Below are 25,826 nucleotides of genomic sequence, written 5' to 3' on the forward strand. Positions count from 1 at the left end.
AGCCGCAGTCGGCTGATTGAGAGCGGGCGCCGCGGCCTTCCGGAGGGGCGCCCGGAGCGGGCCTCCCACCAGCCTTCGCGGCGGAGACGGGTCGGCACCGAGAGCGGTGAGTTGGGCGGGCGGCGGCCGCTTCCCCCGCCTCCCTCGCGGCTCTCCCGCGGGTGGGCGGGGACTGGGCTGGCTCGGCCCCGGGAGCGGGAAGGGGAGTGCGAGCCGGCGGCGCCAGGTGAGGCGGTGCCTGGGGGCGATGGTGGTGTTCCCGGCTGAGCTCCACGCGCTGCTTCGCTGTTTGCTTTTCTCTGCGTGTGGCGTCTGTGCACTTCACCTTTCCCGCGGGAAGCTTCTCTTCGCCTCTTCTGCTGGGGCTCGGTCCTCGGCAGCTGCTGGCTAAGGCAGGGTACTTTGCTCAGTGTCTGCAACCCTGGTTCAGGGAAGACCTGAGCTGAGGAAACCTGCCGTCCTCCCCACTGTGGGAGCACCGTGAGTCTCCAGAGTTGGCATGGACGGAGACTTTCCTCGTGGGGTGGGGTGCTAGATACTGCAGACCCTAAATTTTGACCCCACTTGGTCATCCCAGATCGGAGGAGTTTTATGAAGGGAAATGATAGGTATCCTAACGTGAGATTCAGAGCCGGGTGAATGTGAGATTGTGAACTTCCCTGACGTTAAGATACATCTGTCTGTATTAAAAAGTAAAACAAAAAGTTTTGGGTTCTCCTCTCTCTCTTTAAAAAAAATGCCACTGCTTTAATTTCCACTATAATGATACATATATTACATATATACTATATGCACATGTATCACCTGTCATTCTCTTGGTGGTAAATGGGAAAGGCTAGACCTTGCTAGATCTGCTAAACATCATTTTCCTTCCCTCACCCATTTTTTTAAAAATATTTATTTATTTATGCATACAAGAGCTGGGGTACAGGCCAGAGGTGCTGAGGGTGAGAGGATTCACCAGAGACAGAGTGGGGAGCAGAACAGGCAGGCTGACTGAAATACACTGCTGAGGGGAGCAGTGGCAAGGCAGGAGAGGTCTGCTGCGCCATGTGGGTAGCTCCCTCGCTGGCCCAGGATCGAACTCGTGCTGCAGTGGCTGTGGACAGCTTCATAGGTTGCGTCTTAACCCCTTGCACCACCAGGGAGGCCCTCCCTCACCCCTTTTCAATCAAATTAAAAAGAGCAGTCCATTTTTCACCTTAACATTTTTTTATAAACACGAGAAATCTGCAGTGTCTAAGAAAATGTTTTTATTCCAGAATTTGGGTTTCATTCATTAATTTATTTAGTATATATTAATTAATTAATTAATACAAATAATTCCTGATATATACTAGACCACTGGAATTGGTAAAATGGCAAATAAACAGCTCTTTGTCTCCTGTTTCTGTCTAGGAACGGAGATTACACAAACAATTGCAAACCTATTATGGTTGTAATAGTAGTTAATGTTTATTTATAAATCATTTACATTCTGCTGAGCACTAGTCTAAGTACTTTATATATTTTATGGGACAGTAGAGGGTTGCTAGAATGGAAATATAAAGAAGGAAATGAGGCACTCTGAGATTTGGTCAACGAAAGCTTCCCTGGAAAGGTGACATTAGAACTGGGACTTTAAGGATTTATGGGAATTTATCAGGCAGGTGGGGAAGTACATTTCAAGTATAATTCTTATAGATGGTCCATTATATCATTTTGATGTGGTTCGAGGACAAAGTGGAATGGAATCATTATCAGGAGTGATGGAGAACAGAAGCGGTTAGTTCAGGCAAGGTTGCATATGCCCTGCAGAAGTATTTGAACTTTATCCAATAGATCGGAATTTCTAGAGGTGGTAGACTTTTTCAGTGGATTCATTTGAGGTGACCCTATTTTTTAGGTATACAAACATTAATTCCAGATGGATTAAGTATTTAAATGAATAACAAAAAGAAAGTAATAGAAGAATGGAATAGTTTTGGTAAGTAAGATAGGAAATCATAGCCCTGGGTTAGTTGCTGGGGCTCTAGTGATAGACTCTGCCACAGAGCTTATTTGCAAGTCAGATTTCTTTATCTAAATAATAAGAGTACTATGTCAGCAACCCTGCAGCGATAAAGAAATGGGAGTCATGGAGCAGGCTGTGGGATGTAGAATGCTGCTGAGAGTAAGATCTTGGCCTTTTTATTGACAAAGAAGGGTGGGTCAAATGGAACACTGGATTTTGGCTTTAGAGAGGGTGAGTCCAATGATATACACCCAACTCCCACCCATGGCTCCAATCTTATTAACAAGGCATTCCACTGATCAGTCCCTAGTTCCACTGGCGTTCCTGGTCACATACCTCTGGATGTCTGCCTGTTGCCTCAGGGCGATCAAGTGTCTTGCTGTTGCCTAACTTGAAAGAAACCTTGTAGGCTATACCCACATGATAGGGTAATTTCTGGTAGAGCAAAATGCTTGCAGAGAAACTAGGGTTGAAAAGATAATACTTTTGGAGTGTTCTGCTTCTGTAGATGCTTAGAGTTAACATCTGTGAAGAATTGACACTCGAGCTGTGACTTGAAGCGATGAGGAAGCCCCATAGAAATTTCTATGCAGAGGATCGCAGGTAGGGATGAACTTGATGTATTGGAGGGACAGAAAGAAAGCCAGTGTGGCTGGACTGTAAAAGGAAAGTAGAAGGAATATCACATTTCAGAGGCTAGAAGAGGCCAGCTGAACACAAAGCTCTAGGCAGAAGAGTGACATGGCCAGATACACATTCATGAAAATCATTATGGCAGTTGTATGGAAAATTATAGGGGATGTTAGGGCTGAATTGTGTTCCCAAATAGAAATTATATCTTAATACTTGTTGCCTGTGAAGTTACTTGGAAATAAGGTCTTTGCAGATAAAATTTGGACACATAGATTGGCTCATTGAGAATGTGCTTTGTGAAGCTGGAGGAAGAGATTGAAGTGATGCTTCTACAAGCCAGGGAACACTAAAGATTGTGAGTAACCTCCAGAAGTCAAGAAGAGACAGGTAGGTAGTATCTTTCCCTCCAGGTTTCAGGTGGACTAGGCCCTACTTTTAGCTTGATTTTGGACTATTTGCCTCCAGAACTGTGAATCAATTCCGTTGCTTTAAGCTATCCAGTGTGTGGTAATTAGTTATGGCAGTCGTAGGAAATTAATACAGTGAGCAAGTGTAGTAACAGGGAAACCACTTAGGAAGTTGGCAGCAGTGAAGATGGAAAAAAGTGACCTGATTTGTATATATTTTTTAGATAGAGCAATTTGAACTTGTTGGTGGATTAGATGTGACATTTTCTTAGAGATCAATTAATGATGATGCCTACACATTTTTCATGAGTGACTGATCGTGTAATTTCTGAAAGAGGGAAGACTGATAACTTACTAAAAGAGGAAAAACAGCATATAGACTGATGGGAATCTTTTTATTTTAAAGTAATTTAAAATTTACATAAAAATTGCTGGAATCAAACTCAGATTCCCTAATAGATGTTTTGATTCCGATAATAACAATTTACAATAGTAATCATTATAAACATCATCATCAAAAATCCTCTTGGAGGGCCCCCCAGGTGGTGCAGGCAGTTGAGCGCAGCGCTGTGAAGCTGTCCACAGCCTCTGCAGCGCCGGTTCGATTCCTGGCCGGCCAGGGAGAATCCCACATGGCAAGGCAGACCTCTCCTGTCTCACCCGCTCCCCTCAGCAGTGCTTTCGGTCTGTCTGCCTGTTCTGCTCCCTGGTCTCTCTCTGGTGAATCCTCTCGCCCTCCCGCGCATCTGGTCTGTACCCCGGTTCTTGTATAAAAATAAATAAATCTTAAAAAAAAAAATCCTCTTGGATATGCTATAAGTTTTAGATATCAGTTGGATATCTAAGAGCAGCTGATCAATTGTTTAAGTAAGTCTGTAGCTCAGGGGGAGTCAGGGGGGGAGTTATAAATTTGGATCTTATCGGCATGTAGATGTAATCAAAGTCATGGTACTAGCTGAGAATATATAGGGAAAAAAGGAGGATGACAAAGGGAAGACAAGTGTTAACAGAATGGACTGAGAAGGTGTACCCAATATAGAAGAAAGAAAATCAGGAAAGGGAGTTATCAAGGAAGTCAAGAGAAAGCAGTGTTTCAAAAAGGAGGGAATGAGCAGCTAGCTCAGTCAAATGCTGAAAAGTTTGCAAGATGAGGATACAGAAGTAACCATTGGATTTGGCAGCATGAAGGGGGACTAGAGAAACATGGGGCTTGATGGTATTAGGCTGAAGTGGAAGACGTCCTATGTATATATTGAAATAAAAATGATATGTATTTTGCATTTTAGCAGTTTGTCAAGCTTACCACTGTTGACATTTTGGGCTAGATAATCCTTTGTTTTGAGGGATATCTTGTGCATTGTATGCTATTTAATAGTACTTCTGGCTTTGTCCATGGAAATGCCAGTAACAACTGCCCCTCTGTTACCCTCTGTGACAACCAAAAATATCTGCCAATATTTCTAAATGTCCCCTGGTTGAGAATCACTGATTTTGACTTTTAAATGAAAAGCATGAATATTAGTGATGAATTTTTAGGCATTAGTTTACCAAGTGGGAAAATGTTAAGGAGTGAAAAGCACTCCAAAAATTTTGCAATGTGGTGAATATTTACTTGCCTATAATGCAGATGGTCCTTTTTGTTTAATATGTTTGATTATAAGTTATTTAATCTTTAACTTGTACTGATGTTACTATTATGCACGTTGGCTATCATCAGAGGATTTTTTTTTAATATGAAGACACTTCATTATTTTTTTACTATGTATTAGTTATTACCCCAGATTGCATTTTCTCAAGTGGCAAGTGAAACACAGGATAACATTTCTCTTTGATTCTGAGTACTTTGGTTCTGTCATTTGGAGGGTACAGTTTCTTATGACGTCTATGCTACTATCCACAAAGATACCAATGGTGATTAATAGTAAAGAACATTTTGCTAAGGTTTTGTTCTCTCTTGCTCAAAGTGTTCACCTTTTTCTTCTATTCTGGTTTTCAGCACTTGATCATATGTTTCTTCATCATCATGTACAGGATCTGGTTGAGGGATAGGTTTTATGTGTTCATATGGAATATCTACAGAAGGATGGTAACATACTATCATCCTGCTTTCAAGTGTCGAAGCAAGCTCTACTTTGCAATTGTATTTATCTGGAAGAGAAGAATATGTAGATTTATGACAAAATATAAAGCTCTGTTTCAAATTGGAAATAAAAGTTTCAGGATAGTTCTGTTTGATATCACCCATGTTACTGCTGCTAGTACCAAGGTGAATCAAGAAACTATTTTCATCCCTTGACAGTCGGTCAGTGCAAGGCCACCATCTTGCCTCAGTCTATAGAGGATTTTGGATCTAAATATGTCCGGAATCTGTGTTAACCCCCACCACAGTCTAGAAATTGTTATTTTAAAAAAATACTATCCATTTAAAGTCTTTCTTTTTCTTATATAAATATGGTAGAGTATACAATTTTAAATTTCATGTATTTTAGCTTTCTGATTCTTGGATTCCAGAAAATTACCTCTTTATCTGGCAAAACTACCTCTTTCTGCATGCAGAAGAGTTTTAATGCAGCAATTTTCAGTTAACTGTAGAACTAGAGATTTGGGGAGAGATCAAGAAAGTTGTGCAGTTTCATCCAACAAATATGGCTTGGAGGCACTAAGTACTAAGACTGCTATAACTCAGATATAGATTAAATCCATCAAAACATCACCACCTAGAAAGGGAGATAGGACTCTATTTTTTATTTATTTATTTTTAAAGATTTATTTATTTATTTATACATACAAGCACTGGGTACAGTCAGAAGTGCGGGAGGGTGAGAGAATTCACCAGAGACAGAGCGGGGAGCAGAGCAGGCAGAAGGACCGAAGTACACTGCTGAGGGGAGCAGCGGGCAGTAGGAGAGGTCTGCGCGCCATGTGGGACCCTCCTCAGGTGGCCGGGGAGCAGCCGGGGATCGAACCGGCGCTGCGGAGGCTGTGGGCAGCTTTGCAACCCAGTGCTCAACTGCTGCGCCACCAGGGAGGCCCCAGGACTTTAATTATATTAAAAGTAAGGAGCGTTTTAAAGAAATACAGTACAGATTAAGTATTGTAGATAGTTAAAGAGAGGTGATTAGCTCTAGCAAGGGATGAGAGATCAGATAGAAGTCTTAGGCATTTGTATAGGACCTTAACAAATGATTTGTATTTATAGAACTGGAGAAGTCCTATTTTAAGTGGATGAAAGAGCATGTATCCAGAACACATACAGAAATCAAAAGTAATTGTTTGGATATCTGTAGGGGGCTTGGAATGACATAGTGAAGTTTAATATGTGACTAGGGTGATATTTCACTTTTATGGGAAAAGGCGTTTTATTAAATGTTGCTAATGCCATTTCCTGTTTATAATAAAACTAAACTCCTTTATCATAAATAATTTATAGAATAAGTTATATATCTATATGAAGAAATTATAATATTTATGTAGTTGGAGTGGAAATGGCATTTTTCAGTGAGAGGAAGTCTAGATACTGTAAAAGGAAAGATCTGCTATAATAAACTTAAAATGAGTAATTTTTATTAAAGATGATGTGCAAACTTTTGACCTAGTGATTTTATTTTTTTGTGTTGTTGCCTTTAAAAGCAAAAGCCCTGTGGCCTCCCTGGTGGTGCTAAGGGTTAAGTCTCAGTCATATGAAGCTATCCACAGCACAAGTTTGATCCCCCAACAGGTGAGTGGAGGGGGGGAGACAGACCCATATGGCGCAGCAGACCTCTCCTGTCTTGCCCACTGCTCCCCTCAGCAGCGTATTTTGATCAGCCCACCTGTTCTGTTCCCTACGCCATCTCTGGTGAATCCTCTCACCTCCCCACCCCCCCACACCTCTGGCCTGTACCCCAGTTCTTGTATGCATAAATAAATAGATCTTAAAAAAAAAAAGCTCTGATATATAAAGGTATATGTAAAGAGATATTAATGATGCATTATCTGTAGTGGCAAAAAAAAAAAACCCACCAAAAACCTGTTTTTTTGATTGGATATCTGATATATGATTTTTTTTATAGCTGGTAGTATTACTTTGTTTTTATAGCACATCTTTGGCTAGTCTACTCATTTGTCATTGAGCACCTGGGCTTGTTTTTATAGCTCAGCTGTTGTAAATAGTGCTGTAATGAACATAGGAATGCGAATATCCCTTCAAATTCATGTTTTTTCATTCTTTGGGTAGACACCTAGGAGTAGGATTGCTAGCATATATGGTAGATCCATTTTTAAAGTTTTGTGAAACTTTCATACTGTTTTTCATAGGGGCTAGACCAGTCTACATTCTTACCAGCACTTGTTTTTTCTGGTCTTTTTGGTGTGAGCCATTCTCATTGGATTAAGTATCTTTTTTTTTTTTTTAATGTCTTTTTGCCATACAGAAGTTGTTTTTTTTAATTTTAATGTAGTTCCATTAATTTTTGCTTTGACTTTCACACAGTGCAGTACTACTTGGCTACATAAGATGAACCCTTGGTATTGGAAGGGTTGGAAGTGGAGGAGATTATGCTAAGTGAAATAATTCAGGAGGAAGACAATACCTTATGATTTCACTCATGTGGACTATAGAGAAACAAAACAAAGGAACTGAGAAAATTAAGTAAAAACAAACCCTAGAAATTTGACTAAAGAATTCAGACCACTCAATAGAAGGGGATGGAAGGTGAGGGGGGGAACTAAGTAGTGAAAGGCCTAATTGTCTAGGGCAGAGGAATTTGGGTGCTTTGGTGGTGGGCCTGGTGTGGGGACATATGTTTGAGGCGGTAAGAACCTATTCCCTTAAATCATATATAGTGTTGTAAACCATTGTCTCAATAAAAACATTGAAAAAAATATTTTGGAAATATTGTTCATTAGGCAGAGCTTATGTTTATAAAAATATATTTTAGAAAAATCTTGTGTTTTATAGTCAGAAAGACATGGGTTTCTGCTGTGTATTTCCACATCTGTAACTATGTGGAAGGTACTATGCAAACAAAAGAGCTCAGAGTTTTTCAGAAGATGCGTCTATATATAAAATACCTACCATATTTTTACCAGATACCCAGAGTGAATATTAGTACCCTTCCTATTGTAGAGGATAAGTGAAATGTCTTCTGGAAAATTATACGGAAAATGTTGAAAAATATTTAAAAGTTACACAAAGTTGAGTAATTACCAAGGTGTTCATCGTAAATTGAAAACATGGAAAAAAGATTACTGTTCCTACTAGGTAGGGCAGCTTTATTTTATGTGAAAAATTTTTCTATTTATTAGCCTTGTCTGGATTTGAGAAGCTTTTATTGTTTCACAGTAGATTTAATGTGATGCTCATATTCTTTTTGAGAGATGTAGAGAGACTATTCTATTGAATGACTCACCTGTAATCAAGAAAAACTTAGTCAGAATCGAGGCTAAGTCTATGAATTAATAAGGTACATGTATGTTTCCGATAGGAGTAACATCATGAACACTATTTAGTAGATACCTTTGTTTAAGTGATAAGACACTAGAAGGGAATAAAAAGCCATGTAATAAATGATCCGGTAATGCTACTTTAAAAATTTCAAACACTGAATTTCATTATATATATTTCTTTTGGCTGGTAAAATCAGAAAGCCCATCTTTAAGTTTTAGTGTAAGAGTAATACAAAGTCAGTGAAAAACAACATTGTTAGTGGACATGATTTGTACAATGTAATTTGTGCCCTTTTAGCTTAAAGAGTTTTTCCAAGTAAAAAAATGCATTTATTTGAAGAAGAGCTATTGCACTTTATAATCACAAGGAAATTTAATATTAAAAATGCCAAGTTTTTTGGCTTAAATTTGAAGTCACAATCAAGACTGAAATCTGTCTGTATTACTATATATTTCAAATTACACATAATTTTAAGCTATAATTTAAGCCATGGTTACAGATTTATTGTATAGGAGTATACTAAAAGTATAACCTTATATTTATAGGACTTTTGGTTTAATTCTCTACAACTTCAAAATAGTATTGTGATATGAAACAACAGAATTTTACTCTGATTATATTGTACTCTGATAAAAACAAGCTCTGAACTGAGTCCACTGAATTTTTCTAGAGAACTCACTTTTCATAAGCAAGTATTCAGTATTATATATTAGGAAATCATAATATTATTAGAACTTGAATTTTTCTTTAACCCTCAGGATTTTGAATATATTTCAGGACAGTTGCAGTTAAACTAAATTTTGAGGATATCTTAACTACATTAGAGATAAATAAGATCTTAACACATTTTCAAATCATACTGTTAATGTGCAATGAATCTATTCTCTGAAGACTAAGAACTGTCCTTACTTGAAAAAGACAGTATTTGGTCTTTATATGCAGTTGAGGTTTGGTTTTCTTTCTAAACGTTCCTTTACTAATTTTTCCAAAGAGAAGAGATGCTCATCTGCATCTTCTGGCACAATGTTTCTAATAGAATTTGCAAGTTCAAAAAGATATTCTGTATTTCTTCCACTAGGACCAGCTGCATTAAAAATTTGTTCAGCAATGTCTTCCAAAGGTGCAGGACCAAGATAATTAGGATTATCACATGTTCCAATATATAGCAACACACTGAATGGTTTTGTTGTGGGATCTTTCGGATAAAAAATGACTGTTGTTGTCATGTAGCCGCCTTTCTCTCTGAAATCAAGGTATGCTTTTACTTCTTCTTCCTTTCCTACTGGCAATCTGTAAGCAACACCCCATACACAACCCTGTGAAAAATGAGAAGGATATATCATTTAATTTTACAAGGCTAAATAAAGTTGAAGACCTATGCAGTGTGATCTAAGAAAATATCTTTTATATTCTTAGAAAAATCAAGGTAGTTTTCTTCACTTAAAAGTATACCGACTATGTACATACTTAACTGTAAAGACAACATTTAATATTCTTAATTTTGAATAAACATTTTTCCTGTGTTATATACATATCAGGATGTTTATATTTTCTTAAATTTTAAAAATTAGGCCTTTTTCTTTTAACTAAGGACTGAAATGAAAAATAGGTCTTCACTTAATCAGTAAAAATGTGGTAAAGCTTTAAATCCTCATCCTTTTACATACAGGTTTTTTTCTTATTTGCAGAGAGGATTCTATATTTTAAAAGCTCTATAATCACCCACTTAAGTCTCATTTTATTTGTTCCTATCTTCACTGAACTTATAAAACTCCTTTGTAAATTACTCCATCCAGAATGCTAAAGGAGCTCATGAACAAAGAGTTGGTAAAAACAATGTACCTGAGCTGTAAAGCACTTAGTTTTAAAATTTTTTAACAAGTTATCTGTGATACAAGCAAGACTTACAGTTTGTAATGCAGATTTTCTAGTTTCTTTAGTTATTATATTAAGCATTTTAGTTACTAACATTCTTGAATGAATTAAAATTCTATGGAAAGTGTCACTAGTTAACTGTTTAATTAGGAGTGACAGCATTTGAAGCCATTTTTATAGTTTTTCTTTGAATATAAATTATGAAAGTATTTCTTAATCTGTATCATTCATCTGCTATTGTTTTAGCTGCTTGGTTTTTGTATATCCTTTCAAAAGTAAAATCTTTAACTTCGCAATACAACATTTTGAATCTAAATTCCAACGAAATGGGGTATTTTTGAAATGCTAATATTTCAATATCTTGAAATATTGAAAATATTTTAGAAGCAGGACTATTGGGTAAGTAAAAGTTTTCTGGTGTTGCATACATGTTCAAAAACCTGTTTTGCCATTTATATATTAGGCAGTAAAGAAAGTAAGATATCCTGACTAGATTTTTGCTGTTAGATTCAGAACAAATTTGAGGAGAGCTTTAAAGATTCCATTTTATTAGTGGTAGTCTATCAGTCTCAAAAGGGGATTGCAAAATTCTCAGTCAATAAATTCATTAAGAAAAAAAGAACTATATGCCATTTAGTTTTATTTTGTTGTCTACCTTGCATTCTACATTCCAACTTCTCCACTGGCCTCATTTCTACAGACAAACATGAAAGAAACACAACAGAGATAGAGGAATTCTAGATCTAGTGTAAACAGAATTTTCTGTAATGACTAGTAATAAACTTCATTGATTATTAAATCGGAGAAACATCTCAAAATTTGATGTGATTGAAGACTACAAAAAAGAATAATTATACCATACCCCAGGATCTTCAACAAGAGTGACAACTCTTCCAGGCTGTTTTTAAGTAAAAAAAAAAAAAAAAAAAATTTTTTTCTGAGTTAAAAGTTCATTAAGCATTAGCAACTTATTATTGACATACTTTAACTTCATTTGCTCATAGTAAGCACTTTTATAATAGATAAATTTTAAAATGAACTAAGTACAATGACGTACTTATCTCCAAACAATCTTGTCTTTTCTAAGATTCCTTTGGATTTGTATTTATTACATATATTATGTTTACTTAAAATGGATATATTTAAAAACACACCAGTAACTAAAGTTCATCTAAAATGAAAGGCAAAGGAAGAAGCAATTATAAATAAAAAGTTTTAGTCATCCCATCCCCCCCCTTTGGGGAAAATGATTTTATAGTTCTATTACAGAACAAAACATGACATTCCAAAGTGCTTTCCTATGCAGAAGTGGTTCTTGAACTTTAGTATAGATCAGAATTACTAAGAGTGCCTGATAAATACTCACTTCTAGGTCTCATTCCCAGTTTCTTATTCTGTAGGTCTGGAGCTGTCTCAAAATTTTCCTTTTCTAAAAAGTAAGATTCCTACCTGGCACCAAAGGCTATGTATCTACTGACATGTTGACATCATCAGTGAGAATGTTGAGTTGTAAACCACAATTTTACCTATTTGTATGCCCATTGTTTAGGACAGAGTAAGCCCTCAGTCATCCAGATGTTCGTGTAATTTTTATTATTTCATCCTAGTTTTTGTCCATTTGTATAAATAATTTATAATCATGTAACACATTAGATTTTGGCTTATGTTTCTTGTTTCATTATGTTTTCCTGTTGGTTTTGCCATACACTTAATGGTTGTATAATATTCCATCATAAACTATAATTTGATTTGTTTTCTATTAAGGGTAATGCTATAATGAGGATAATACATATATTGGCATAGGTTATATAGGTATGGCCACATTACTTTCAACTTAAGTACAAATTAGGAGCTATTTTATTGCATCAGAGAAGATAGAACCTTAATTCTTGCTTTCAAGAACTTATACTGTAATTTTGGAATATGAACATTTGAAATAAGTAGAGAATAAGGGCTAAGATGTATGGTATCTATTAAGTGCAATAAGGATTCTGGTTTGTAGGTGGGCAGAAAGAAAAACAAAGTTTGGCAAAACAACACCATGATTGGGGGCCTCCCTGGTGGCGCAAGGGGTAAAACACAGTACTATAAAGCTGTTGCGGCCTCTGCAGCATCCCCTGGCCAGGGAACAACCCACATGGCACAGCAGACCTCTCCTGTCTCTCCCGCTGCTCCCCTCAGCAGTGTATTTCAGTCACTCTGCCTGTTCTGTTCCCCACATTGTCTCTGGTGAATTCTCTCACCGCTGTCCCCCTGACTCCCCACACCTCCCTGTACCCCAGTTCTTGTATGCATAGATAAATAAATCTTTAAAAAAAAAAAGTACATCATTACTTATGAATGAGGGCCTAGATAAGTACGACCCCATCAGGCCAAATGTCTTGACTATAGGGATGGACCCCTATGGAGGGAAGATGATTCAGAAAGATAACTGGATAAATAGGACCAGAGTCAAATTTGAAATGCCAGAATTCAGCTGAAATGGCGTTGAAATCCAGACAATGGAGTTGAAGTCAGAGGATATTAGGAAAAAGAAAGCTACTAGAATTTGGGAGAAATAGAAAAAAGGAGCAACTGAGCACTTGAGTAGTAGGGAACTGGCATGATCAAGGAAGTACACTGGGAAGATTGAGAACGTGTATAGTTATCAAGTTTGAGTGGAAGGAGGTAGATGCTCAGTAAGAAATGTTTAAGGTCCAGGTGCTAAGTTCTACACTCCACCTGTCCTTGTCTCCCCTTCCATCCTGCTTAGTCACCAATTCTAGGTAAGCTCTGTCTTCTGATTACTAGATGAATCTGCTTCATCTTTATCCTTCATTTGCTTCCTTAGGCATTTCATTGCCCTTCCCGTTTAGTTTCCCTTAAGTCTGGTACTTTTGATGTAATGACCCTCTGGTGCAAAAACATTAGGCTACACACTCCAGTGCTTTGAATTTTTCAGGGTTGTTAATATTCTACAGAATTAGATAACAATTTATTAGAACGACTTAACTATAACCTCTTTTACCACTCTTCCCCTGAAGTTGTGATGAATTATTTATAACTTTTATACACATTCATGTATTTGAATATACCAGTGCCCAGTGCAGAATGCCTTTCCTCCCTTTATAACCTTGGGATATTTTCCCACTACTTTCTCTATAAGGCCGTAGCTGACTCCTCTTAAATTCATATTGCTTATTTTAAATTTAAATTTGCAAATGTACTTAAGTAGATTTGTGTGTATGTGTGTGTGTGTGTTGGTTTTTTTTTTTTTTTTTGGCATTGAAACTGAAGACAGGGTCTTTCAAGCTGAGTAGAACTAGAGGATGTTGTGAAATATGAGTCATGATGGGCGTTTTCATTGGGTAATAAGTAATGTTTCTGCTTATCTAGGTAGGGATTTAGTAAATGTTCACGATTATCTCATGTTAAAATGTTTCCTCTTTTTGAAATTGAAGTATATTCTCATGTGAAAAAATTTTCATGTTTAAATAAATCCTTAATTTGGTGAGAAATGGCCAGTTTTATGTTATATAGACAAGATACTTAATTAAATTCAGGGACAAATTAAAGTTTAATGGAGCTAAAAAGTAAGCATAATTTAATAAAGCAAGTAGGTCCATATTTACCCCACAAATGTCACACTGCAGTGTGTGGATATGAGTATTTGTTTAATAATATCATATTTCACATGTAATGACTTAAAAACCATAGTCCTATATAGCATCTACATTCCTTTTTTAATTTACTGGGTATTTCTGTAGGCTTTTGTATTCTTTTCTTAAAGTTTACATAAAGCTAGTGGTCCATTAATAAATGTAAAGTAAATGTAAAATGTAAAGTAAAATAATAATGCCCTTACTATTTTTTTAACCAAACAATATGCTTAGAAATTGTCTAGTACTTAGACTTTAATTTGCTATGATGGATTCTTTAAATAAAAGTAGATGTAAAACTATTAGTGGTTGCATTATTTTCCCCCTAATGTATCTGCCCTGTATTTCAGTAAATTTAAGTAAAAGGAGATGCTGGCTTTTATAGTTTCCTTCTTTTAAAGTCAGGAACTGTTGTGTTGACTCAACAATTTCTTATCAATCTTTTTTGACAGTGTAATATCTCAAAGTGCTATGTAACAAGCACATCACACATTTTGGTTGGGACTAGTGTAGCAAAGTATGTTATTTATAACTATATTCATAAGTATTTAATACTTGGTCATTAAAATTGGAGCCTGAGTTAGGGCTTTTCTCTTAAGAATGGTGATTTTAAGCATTCATATTTGTCAGCTCAAGGTATTTTATTCAGCTCAGTTCTTTAGAGTCTTCAATATTGTTTTATTTGAGCAGTTTATAACATTCTTGGACATAACTTGACCATGAAGTTTCTGCTGTCCCATAAATGTTTGCCTTAAGTCACTCCCGGTTTCAAGTTATCTGGCTGCCTTGAAATCAGATTCTTAATTTACCAACTCTAGTTGAACTCAGGTTCTTTTTGTGATTTTAAATCCTGTGTCTTTTTTATGAGCAGAGGCAAACTAAGTTTTAGCCATTCCCTCTTTTGTCATGACTGCAGGTATTTCTTTGGAATTAACCCCAACCTTCTACATCTGATTTCTAGCATTGTAGATATTTTGCTTTTGTGCTATTATTATTTTTAAAACACAGTAATCAAAGTCATATAATTTTCAAAAGTTTTTAACAGAACTATAAACAATAAAAATGTACTCTTTCAAAAAAGTTAGGAGTGCTCAAATTATCAGAATTGTTGCACAAAATGCAGTTTTCCTTAGTGTTTTGGGGGGCAGCCGAATACAAGGGTGATTTGCATAAGCAGTGAAATGCTCCTAAAGCTGGACACATATTGAGATAAATGTCTTTGCATGGTTGACTGAAAGACAGAGGAAAGTCACATTGATAATTTGGGAAACCATGGAGAAACATTAACATAACGATGGATGGAATTTTCCTGCATTTGGGATGGTAGTGTAAGCGTAGATTCAGATTGGATTTCATTCTCTACCTGTGTACTTAGAATATTTTAAATAAATTTGCGTATCTGTAAAAAATATGCTGGCTGTATTAATGGGTACAGTGTCACCAATATAACAAACTGGGAATTCCATTTAACTTTAGTTCCTGACAACCAAAGTGATCAGAGTAAAAGCTCCTTAACAACTGGAGATACTTTTGGAAACAAGTTTTTATATGACCTTAGGTGACATTAAAAAAAACAAAACAAAAAAAAAAAACTTTGGACAGATACAAAGAAACCCCAGAAATAAGCTACGTTTTAAAACCAATGAAAATTTTCCAGAATGCATAAATGCCAACAAATTACCCAAAAGCTGAATTTCTAAGTTGATTTTAGTATTTAAACGCCGTGGTAGTGCGATGACTGAACTTCTCGCCTGTTTTTTTTTGGGGGGGGAGGGGTTGGGGGGTCAGAGGTTGTCAAGAGATGGGGCTCCCTCGCAGGACGCCGGCCCCGCGCCGGTGCCTCTCGCCTCAGAAACGACCCACCCGGAACTCGGGCGGCTTCGCGGGGAGTGAGCTGGGAGCGATGGAGGGGGCAGGTGGCCCAGGAGGAGGCGCAGATAGATTATTACCCGAACCCACGAGCTCGGGGGCGGTGGACTGCGGGCCTCGCGGGGCTGGGCTCCGAGTTGGGGGAACTGGCTGGCGCCTCACCTTGCCGGGGACCCCGCGGTGGTCGGTGCTGCCCTGCCAGAAGCGCCTGCTGTAGCCTGTGATGTATCCGACCAGCTTGTCCTGATAAGGGAAATCCACCTTCCAGATCAGGGACCCGTAACCAAACACCCACATTTTCCCCGTTATCCGCCGCCGCGGCTGGCGCCTCAGCTGCGGTCTCAGGGGTGCTGGCGGGATTGCAGTGTCCCCGGCGCGAGTATCTGGCTGCGCAGGCGCAGGCGCGGGCGCTTTGGCCTCACAGCCGCCTTGGGGCGCAAAGCACACTGGGACTTGTAGTTCCATTTCTCGGTTCAGCCTTCTTTAGCCTTTAGATATCAGAAAGCGTTGTCATGTATAGTAAGCCGTGGCTCCTTTTAGCGTTTCTGGAAATCACCCTTCCGTCAGATGCGCTTGTGCAGATGACTACTATACCCACAATCCTTCGTAGGTTTTGTGGTTTTGAGGTTGGCAACTGTTAGCATTTTACGGAGGAGCAGAAAAGGGCAGGATCAGTGGCTGGCGAGGTCTAGATACCGGGAGGAGCTTTATGGGCACCGCAGATGGCACTTAGACATTTTGTTCTACTTTGAAAGTTGGATATATGCCCACATGATAGCAGCCAGAGGAGCACAAGCTGGGAATGTAATCGTATTGGACTATTTTTATATTATATATATATTACGTATTTGAGTTTTATGTGAAGGGGCCTTATTCATCTTTAGTATTCTCAGCAGTTCACTTAGAAAAGAGTAGGGAAAACTTAGTTCTTGTACATTTGGAGGCCATCTGGGAACCCTCCTGAAATTATACACAAAATTTGGGCCTGTGTGTATTTTTCTGGGAAGAAGTTTTTATAGTTTTCATGAATTTCTCTAACGAATTAAGGATCCTCAAAAATGTTAAGATCTGCTGGATAGAGCTGCTGCCCAAAATATTGCTTTGGAAGCTTTCTTGGATTATCATGGTTGTGTTTCTGAATGTGAAAACAGAAGCCTTTCAACATGATTGTTTTTTATCGAGGACTTCTATTTCATGGTCTTTAACTTAATTTAAAGAATTCTAAAATACCCAAGCACAGAGTATTATTTGTGGTTCAAAAAAATCCCGGCGAGGGCCTCCCTGGGGGCCTAGGGGTTAATTTCCAGTATGCTCACCGCTAAGGCCTGATTTGGATTCCTGTGCCAGGGAGCTAACCCACATAAGGGGCAGGACAACTCTTCTGTTTTGCCTGCTGCTCCCCTCAGTAGTGTATTTCAGTATATACACCTGTTCTGCTCCCCACTCTGTCTCTGGTGAATCCTCTAGCCCCCCTCTCCCACCTTTGACCTACATCCCAGTTCTTATATGCAAAAATAAAAAAAATAAGTAGATAAATAAATATATAAAAAAGATTTTCACTTGTATTAAAGTAGACTTGTTGACATTTCCTGAACCTACTACCTGAGATCTTTAGAAAATCTAAGAGCATGGGTGGGATCAGAATGTTATTGAGAACTACTGCTTGGAGTAAATATTCTCCTGAGAAGCCTGAATCTTAGTGCAGCCTGCCTCATAGAGTGACTAACAAGACATTGTATTTGTGAGGGTCATAATACCGAGAGCTATGCTGTATGCTAATTCCTGGGGAAACTCACATGAACTTTGAAGGGAGATAATGAGGAAAAGGACAATAATGCTAGGAAGAACGAAATTTCTGGACTGTGGAGGAAAGTTGGACTCCTCTCTTTATAATGTTCTTTGTCCATTTCAGTATATTCAGTAAGTGGGGTTCTTTCATCAAGGAAAGAAAATCTGAGGGTTTAGCTTCCTAAAATAACTAGAATTATTGCTTGTCTTTGTGTTTTCATGTCTTTCATTCTTTTTGTAGCCTTTTGGGTTTTGCTTATTACTTTTGGGGTGTAAATTAATACTTTTATTTTTTAAGATTTATTTATTTATTTATTTATTTATTTATTTATTTATTTATTTATTTATTTATTTATATAAGTACTGGGTACAGTCAGAAGTACGGGAGGGTGAGAGAATTCACCAGAGCCAGAGCGGAGAGCAAAACAGGCAGACTGAGGAAGTACACTGCCGAGGTAGTACACAGCAGTGGGTGGCAGGACAGGTCTGCATGCCATGTGGGACCCTCGCCCAGGTGCTGGGGATTGAACCTGTGCTGATCGAACCTGCACTGCAGAGGCTTCAGGCAGCTTTGCAACCCAGTGCTCAACTGCTGCCACCAGGGAGGCCCGGTACAAATTAATTCTTAAGACAGCATTGATGGTAGCTAAATGGCCATGTCTGCATAATAAAGTATGCATTTGTGATTAGCTGAAGGTATGTAATTCTTTATTATCTATAGAGTTCCAGTGAGTGCATTTGGTAGCCTATAAATAGTAACATAAGTCTGCAGAAAGGAGCTGCTTGGACATTTCCATGGAAGGAAAGATAGAATACGTAGAACTCCCTTGCTATCTTTAATAAGAATGTTCCAAGGATTCTTAATTCACCAAAACTCAGAGACTTTCTGCTTTAGATTGCAGTAGAGGCTGTGGCTTGACAGTTGACTTCTCTCCCTCAGGCTCTTCCTTAAGCAGTCATGTGAAAGATGCTAGACAGGCCCTTTTGCCATGTGTTAATCTTTAAGAGTACATGTTTTATTGATTATTGTGTTTTCTTTTTATTTTGTTTTGTAGACTGGTCAAAAGAATGGATTTTACAGAGGCTTATTCTGACACATGCTCCACAGTTGGACTTGCTGCCAGGGAAGGCAATGTTAAAGTTTTGAGAAAACTCCTCAAAAAGGGACGCAGCATTGATGTTGCTGATAACAGAGGATGGATGCCAATTCATGAAGCAGCTTATCACAACTCTGTAGAATGTTTGCGTATGTTAATTCATGCAGGTAAAGTAAATTCAAAGTATGGGAGGGTAGGCACAGCGGGATTAATAACGCAAACAAATGGTAATACATGACTTATTAACAATAATATTATTTCCCTTTTTATAGCCATAAAATAACTGCCTACAGTTTGTTTATTAAGAATGGTAAGATTGTCTGCCTTGGATTATATCAGAATGGTGTTCCAACTGGATATCTGTAAAAATCCTTTATGTAGATGTGCTTGTGCCTGGCGCCTTTTTACTGTCAGAGCTAGGTGATGTGGCAAAAGTAGTCTGTGGTTTTAATGTAAACATTTGGTAGTTACTGGTCATGTTTATTCTTTCTTCCTTTTCCAAACAATATGAGCACATACTGTTGCTGAAATTGAGGGTGTGAATGTTTAACTTGTATTAACCTGTTTTTTTTTTTTTAAATACTTTCCTGTTTCCCTTAGTTTGGGAATCGTTCCAATTACTTTGACTTTGTATTTTCTGGGGACACAGTACAGAAGAGAATAGAAAAGTTAACTTCCTTTGTGGTCTTTATATTCAGGGTTGTTGAACAATAAATACCTAAACAAAAAAGATAATTTCAAAAGTTAAAAGGTCTTGTGGAGAAAATGGAGTAATGGGACAGGGAGTAATCATGTGCAGCTACACATTATTTCCAACTGTATGTTAGGTTGACTTCATGCTTATAACTTGAGATCTGCAATGTGGGAATATTTACACCACAGAAATCAGCCACTGCTACAAACCCAGTTTTTTTCCCCTATTAGAGAGTCAGCTTAACATGAACCATCACACCATTGAGTGGAAGACTTGGTGAGATTAGGCTCAATGAGAGATTCAGACACTGGGGAAATGGGGAAGGAAGAGGAATAACGTGACTGGTCATTGCTTTTTAACAAGCATCTATTGCTTTTTAACAAGCATTGTATTAGATGCTTGTCTTATGTTACCTATTATATGCAAAACTGTTACTGACTCATTGTTAGCCCCATTTTATTGGTGAAAAGATCAAGAGAACTTTTGACTTATCTAAGGTTATGTAACAATAACTAGTGTATTTGATTTGAACCCATTTCTCTTTGACACTGAAACTCCAATTTTTCCCACCGTAGCACGCTTCCAACATTTAATCAAAGTGAACATTTGAAACATTCAGTTAATTTAAACTGAGGTTGAATATTACATTCCATATTATAGCATTCAGTGAGCCATTTACATTCCACTGATCACGAATATTCAGAGTCGTCTTCTCTGTGTACTTGCCATAACTAGGTATATTTTCCTAAAAATTTAGATTTCTGGGTTCGTAGCTCATTAGAATGATTAACTCTCATTACCTCATGAGTGGGAAAGGAATCCCCCAACTCATAGCGCAGGATATTTGCCATTACTGCTTTTTAAATCACATGTTGTAATGTCTATTGTAGTTGAATATTTAAAGATAATACAAAAATACACTTTATGCCTCACATTTGAAAAACTTAGTATGGGGCCTCCCCGGTGACCTAGCGGTTGAGCTCTGGGTTGTGAAGCTGTCCGCAGCCTCTGCAGCACCGGTTCAATCCCCGGCTGCTCCCCGGCCACCGGAGGAGGGTCCCACATGGCGCGCAGACCTCTCCTGCCGCCCGCTGCTCCCCTCAGCAGTGTACTTCGGTCCTTCTGCCTGCTCTGCTCCCCACTCTGGCTCTGGTGAATTCTCTCACCCTCCCACGCTTTATAAATAAATAAATAAATTTAAGAAAAAAGTAAAAAACTCTCCAAAAATTTGTTAAAAAAAAAAATTTTAAAAAATAAAAAATTTAGTATGTATTTTCAGAATCTGAAGTTGATTATGTAGCTTGAGTTTGCAGACTAGCTCTAGTGACACAGAAATGTATTTGAATATTCTTTTCTAGTCAGAAAGCTCATCCTGATGTACTGTTCTTTCTCTTTTCATGTCAGAATAGTTATTTTACAATTTTTCCCTTCAGCTGCTGAATAGATTTAGTGCATTTTATTATTTTAGAAATGCAGTCTTCATTAACTCTAAGACTGTAGTCCTAAATTAGGAAAAGAATATTCTAAACTACATTCATATTATTAGTTGAGTACAAGAAGTAATGTTAGAGATGAGAGCATTTCCCTCATGGAAATGTAGAAATAAATCAAATTTATTTGTATTTCAGTAATAATAACAACAACTTTTGCTTAAGCAGTGTTTGCTTCATCTTCTTCAGATCTTGCTTTTTGTGTCACCTTTCATCTTCTGTTGCTCTCCTCTTAACCATCAAAAATTAGAGAATTTTGGGGCAGTGTTTGTGTGTTAAAAATACCAGGGACTGTTCACACTGTGACTTCTGTAGTGTTTCTTGATTTTCTGGAGTTCTAAACTAGGAGAGTTCCTACTTAAGATTACTTATATTTCATTAAATTTTTCTTGGAATCTTTCTTTTTTAATTCCAAGAAGTAGATAAGATCTTCTACTTGTTTTTTTTCTATTTTTTCTTAGAGTCGTCGGAAAACTACATTAAGACAAAGACTTTTGAAGGCGTCTCTGCATTACATCTTGCTGCAAGTCAAGGACATTGGAAGATTGTACAGATTCTTTTAGAAGCTGGGGCAGATCCTAATGAAACCACTTTAGAGGAAACCACACCACTGTTTTTAGGTGAAGTATGCTATTTGTGGTACAGATGCAGTTATTTTACTTTAATTAATTAATAATTTTCTAAAGTAACAATGTTTCATTTTCCCCTAGAGATATTATATTTATAATTTATTCCATGACAAATATTATACTGCCCCTTTGATTCTGACACCAAAGGTATATTTTTAAAAGTTCTGCCCTTGTTTTCTATCTTTTGGTGATAACATTTGGGAATATCTTTAAATGTTTATTTAAAGTTGTAAAATCCGTTCTGAATTTAGTCGCCATTGCTGCTGTCCTCAGTGTCCTTTTGAAGACCAGGTAGAGCTTAGTAGTAGTAGTAGTACTTAAAAGTTTACCTATGACTGTTTTACATTTTCATTTGCTTTTTCTTAGCATTAAGAAATCGGTGTTAAAGACTATACTTTCAGGGATCATTTCTATAGTTCGTTACTAGAGAAGTTTCTCTGATTGTGTAGAGCACCGGAAACCACGAGGAGGAGGCGCAGCGTCCTTTCCTGAGTGTGAAGCCGGCTCTGAGTGTTGCTTGCGCAACTGCTCCTTGCCATTGATGATCGTTCTTCTCTCCATCCTGGGGAGTTAGAGGGAGAGGACGCAGTCTGAGTGGCTTCTGTTTGTGCTATAGTTGCTAGGAATAGATGTAACTGGTTTGTTTTTTCCTTTTTAGCTTATGGCTTCATTGTGATTTGTTGTGTTAGAGCAGTACCTTAAATTAAACTGCAGACACTTTCATGTACTGAGTATTATGGTTCATGGCCCTCATCAAGCAAGTGCCGGGTGGTCTGCATGAAGGGTGTGCTAAATGAGGAAGAGCGCAGTTAAGTCTACAGTTTTCTAATCATTGATTTTTTTCTGTGGGTCTAAGTGAAAAGGTTTGAGGCATAATCAAAGACAACTGTCAGGGGCCTCCCTTGGTAGCACCAGGGGCTAAGTCTCAGAGCTATCAAAACTATCACCAGGTACAGAAGACCTCTTCTATCTCACCAGCTGCTCTCCTCAGCAGTGTGTTTCAGTGGATCTGCTTGTTCTCTCTGCTTTGTCTCTGGTGAATCCTCTCACCCACTCCACCCCACCCTGCTCGTCTGGCCTACACTCCAGTTCTTGCATGCATAAATAAATAAAAATAAATCTGTAAAAGAAACCCCCCCCCAAAAAAAAAATCAGTGTTAAATGGAAGAAATCGCAAGCTAATCCATTAATGCCAGTTAATTTGTTGCCACTATTGGTCACTATTGAGACTTCTTCAGTTATGAACTTTGTTTGTTTTTAAAGATTTTTATTTATTTATACAAGAGCTGGGGTACAGGCCAGAGGCATGGGAGGGTGAGAGACTTGACCAGAGACAGAGCAAGGAGCAGAACAGGTAGACTGACCAAAAACACTGCTGAGGGGAGCAGCGGGCACCACAGGAGAGGTCTGCAGTGCCATGTGGTGATCTCCCTGGCCCGCCAGAATAGAATCTGCACAGCAGAGGCTGCAGACAGCTTCACAGCGCTGCGCTCAACCCACTGCACCTCTGGGGAGGCCCCAATGAACTATTTTTTAATTCCTTAAAGACAATGGCCAGATTCTAAATGGCACATTTCAGTAACTTTTCCCCTTCTTCCCTTTGAATGTATTTGTCTTCAGGGACATTATGACTCATAAAATAAGGTGGAACATGAGGAAATAACATTTTGTATAGTCACTGTATCTGGACTAAAGTTTTGGTCTCACCATATGTAATTTGTATATTTATTTATTTGCTATGTGCTTCAGTTTCTTCACTAATACAATGAGAGTAATAGTACCTAACTAATCTTTATTGGGCTGAAAATAAAATGTCTATGAAAGTATTTTTCCTTTTAATCCTTAAAATTTATATACACTGTAATTCATTGTTTTCAGTATATAGATCTGTGAATTTTGATACATACATAATGACAAGATACAGAATAATCCCATTCTATCAAGTCCTCAAATTCCATCATACTTCCCATTTTCAATCATCCTCTCCGTCCTCCCCTGCCCCCCAACCTTGGACAACCACTGATGTTTTCATCCCTGTGTTTAGCTTTTTTGCAGAATGTCATAAATATATTTGGAATAACATGCAGCCTCTTTCACCTACATAATACTTTTAAGATGTATCCATGTTGCTATATGTATCATTTCTTTTTATTACTATATAGTATTCTGTTATAGAAATGTACCCTAATTTATCCATTTACCAGTTGAAGACATTTGAGTTGTTTTACTGCTTGGTAATTATGAATAACTTGTTACAAATACTTACATGCAGATTTTGTTTGAATATAATTTTTAATTTTCTTACATTAACATTTAGGATTGCTGGGTCACTTGTAAATGTATATTTAACTTTGACGAAAAAAATTTTGAGTGTTTCTAATGAACTGATTTTACTGTTTTGTGTTTCCTCCAGTTATGTTTAATATTTTTCAGTTGTCCCACATCCTCAACAACAGTTGGTATTTCTAAACTTTTTCCCTTTTACATTTTAGTTTAGTCTCATTGTCATATTAATTTGCATTTTGTTAATTGCTAATGATGTAGAGTACCTTTTCATGTGATTTTTTGCCATCTTTCCTTTTTTCTCTCTCTCTTTTTTTTTTTGTTTTAAAGATTTGTTTTATTTATTTATGCATACAAAAGCTGGGGTGCAGGCCAGAGGTGTGGGGGTCAGGGGTGGGTGAGAGGCTTCACCAGAGACGGAGTAGGGAGCGGAACAGGCAAATCGACTGAAATAACACTGCTGAGAGGAACAGCAGTCTGCTATGCCAGTGGGTTATCTCCCTGGCATGCCGAGGAACTTAGGCCTCAGGTCACATTGGCTGGTGAGAGCTTGATAGTGTTGAAACTTTAACCCCCGCACCTCCAGGGAAGCCCCTCTCCATTACTTTCGTTTGCACATTTTGTTTGGAATGATAGTAATAATAATAATGGAAATATTCAGTAATGGTACAGAGGATTCTTACTTTCACCAAAATTTTATTCTTTTGCCATATTTGCTTTATCATTTTATTTCTCTGTATATATTTTTCCATACTTTTTTTTCCTTAGCACTTTGAGTTTAAATTATAGACACAGTGCCTCTTTATCTATAAATACTTCCATTATGAACTTCCTATAAGCAATGAAATTCTCTTACAAAACTGCCATATGTGCATCAAAATCAGTAAATTAACTTTGACACAACTGTTATTTCATCTACAGATCTTTTTTAATTTTCCCAACTATTCTACTAATGTAATTCATAGCAAAAATCTTTTTTGTTGCTCTAGGATCCCATCCAGTATCACTTGTTACATTTAGTTGTCATGACTCTTAACCTCTTGTAATTTGGAATATTTTTCAGCTTTTATCTTTTATGTTTTTAATATTTTTGAAGGTTCTGGCCACTTATTTTGCAGAATAATTTTTAATTTTGGCTTATATAATTCTTTCTCTTGATAAAGTTTAGGTTATGCATTTCGAACAGTAATACCACCTAAGTGAAATAGTAACTCAGCAAATCTTACCAGAAAGCATGTTTCATTACTAATAATGTTAATTTATAAAAATACTTTGAATATATGAAAAGTATAATTATTAAATCTTTCATAGAAGACTTCCTGTAATGTGGTTCAAGTTTCCTTGAGGGGAGATAGCTTTTTTTTAAAGTTTTTTTTTCCTACATTTACATTTAACCCATTTTGAATATTATGTACAAATATAAAATTAGCTGCTGTTGAGGCCCAGATGATATGCAATCTCTATTCTAGTTGCTGTTTTCAAGAGGAGGAGTGAATGAAGTGAATTAAGTCTTGTAGAGCGATGAAAGTAAAGGTTGCAGATATTAAAAGAGGGAAAAATAAGTCATCCTGGAGTGATAGAGGAAGATAGATAGTACTGTATTCATTTTAGCAATGACATTTATTTAGCATAGAGTGTATACCCCATGCCCTGTGTCAGGTGTTTTACATAAATTAGCTCATTTCATTGTCCCTACTTTTATAATTGAGGAAGTTACAAAAACCTGCTGGGTTGAGAATCACCCTGCTGTTACCTGTGTACTGGTTAGAATCACATTTCTTGACTTGATTCAGTGAGCTATAAATAGGTGTTCATTGAGAAAAGGGTTCCTGGGCCTCCCTGATGGCACAGGGGTTAAAGACAGCACTATCAAGCTACCCCCAGCCACTGCAGCACGAGTTTGATCCCCGGCTGGCCATGGAGCAACCCACATGGCACAGCAGACCTCTCCTGTCTCACCTGCTGCTCCCCTCAGCAGTGTATTTCAGTAGATCTGCCTGTT

General features: G+C 37.6%; 2 protein-coding genes and 1 non-coding gene across 5 annotated transcripts in view; 2 read left to right on the plus strand and 1 right to left on the minus strand.

Annotated features, from left to right (window-relative positions):
- The window catches only part of ASB3 (ankyrin repeat and SOCS box containing 3), a 93,726-nt gene that overhangs the window by 30,963 nt on the left and 36,937 nt on the right, over nt 1-25,826 (plus strand). Inside the window, exons 1-3 of one of the 2 annotated variants that reach the window (XM_037528074.1) lie at nt 32-106; nt 18,687-18,895; nt 21,374-21,532. In XM_037528074.1, the coding sequence (XP_037383971.1) occupies nt 18,700-18,895; nt 21,374-21,532 (355 nt within the window). In that variant the 5' untranslated portion in view covers nt 32-106; nt 18,687-18,699. Of the gene's footprint in view, nt 1-31; nt 107-18,686; nt 18,896-21,373; nt 21,533-25,826 lie in introns of those variants that run through there. The other variant, XM_037528073.2, reaches the window with a different exon arrangement.
- CHAC2 (ChaC glutathione specific gamma-glutamylcyclotransferase 2) lies at nt 8,278-16,230 on the minus strand. Of its 2 annotated transcripts, XM_054701995.1 has the most exons (4): nt 16,006-16,217; nt 11,199-11,234; nt 9,371-9,777; nt 8,278-8,423 (listed from the first exon to the last, which is right to left on the minus strand). In XM_054701995.1, exons 1-3 carry the CDS (start codon nt 16,138-16,140, stop codon nt 9,394-9,396), a joined length of 555 nt encoding a protein of 184 aa, XP_054557970.1. In that variant the 5' UTR covers nt 16,141-16,217; the 3' UTR covers nt 8,278-8,423; nt 9,371-9,393. The 2 variants fall into 2 exon arrangements, with proteins under 2 accessions (XP_054557970.1, XP_037383975.1); XM_037528078.2 differs by lacking the exon at nt 8,278-8,423 and having other exon boundaries at nt 8,430-9,777; nt 16,006-16,230.
- LOC119260077 (small nucleolar RNA U3) lies at nt 21,927-22,140 on the plus strand. The gene has a single exon (XR_005128695.1). It is a non-coding gene; the product is annotated as a small nucleolar RNA U3 (small nucleolar RNA).

The sequence above is a fragment of the Talpa occidentalis genome, unplaced genomic scaffold (assembly GCF_014898055.3).
Source record: "Talpa occidentalis isolate TD23 unplaced genomic scaffold, MPIMG_talOcc4v2.1 talOcc4.5, whole genome shotgun sequence".
Taxonomy (NCBI): Eukaryota; Metazoa; Chordata; class Mammalia; order Eulipotyphla; family Talpidae; genus Talpa; species Talpa occidentalis.

Coding starts and splice junctions, on each gene's coding strand:
- CHAC2 (XM_054701995.1), bottom strand. CDS start 16,140: ATGTGGGTGTTTGGTTACGGGTCCCTGATCTGGAAGGTGGATTTCCCT. Junction 11,235..16,005: donor ACCGCGGGGTCCCCGGCAAG/GTGAGGCGCCAG, acceptor ACTTAAAAACAG/CCTGGAAGAGTTGTCACTCT. Junction 9,778..11,198: donor CTCTTGTTGAAGATCCTGGG/GTATGGTATAAT, acceptor CATTTTTCACAG/GGTTGTGTATGGGGTGTTGC.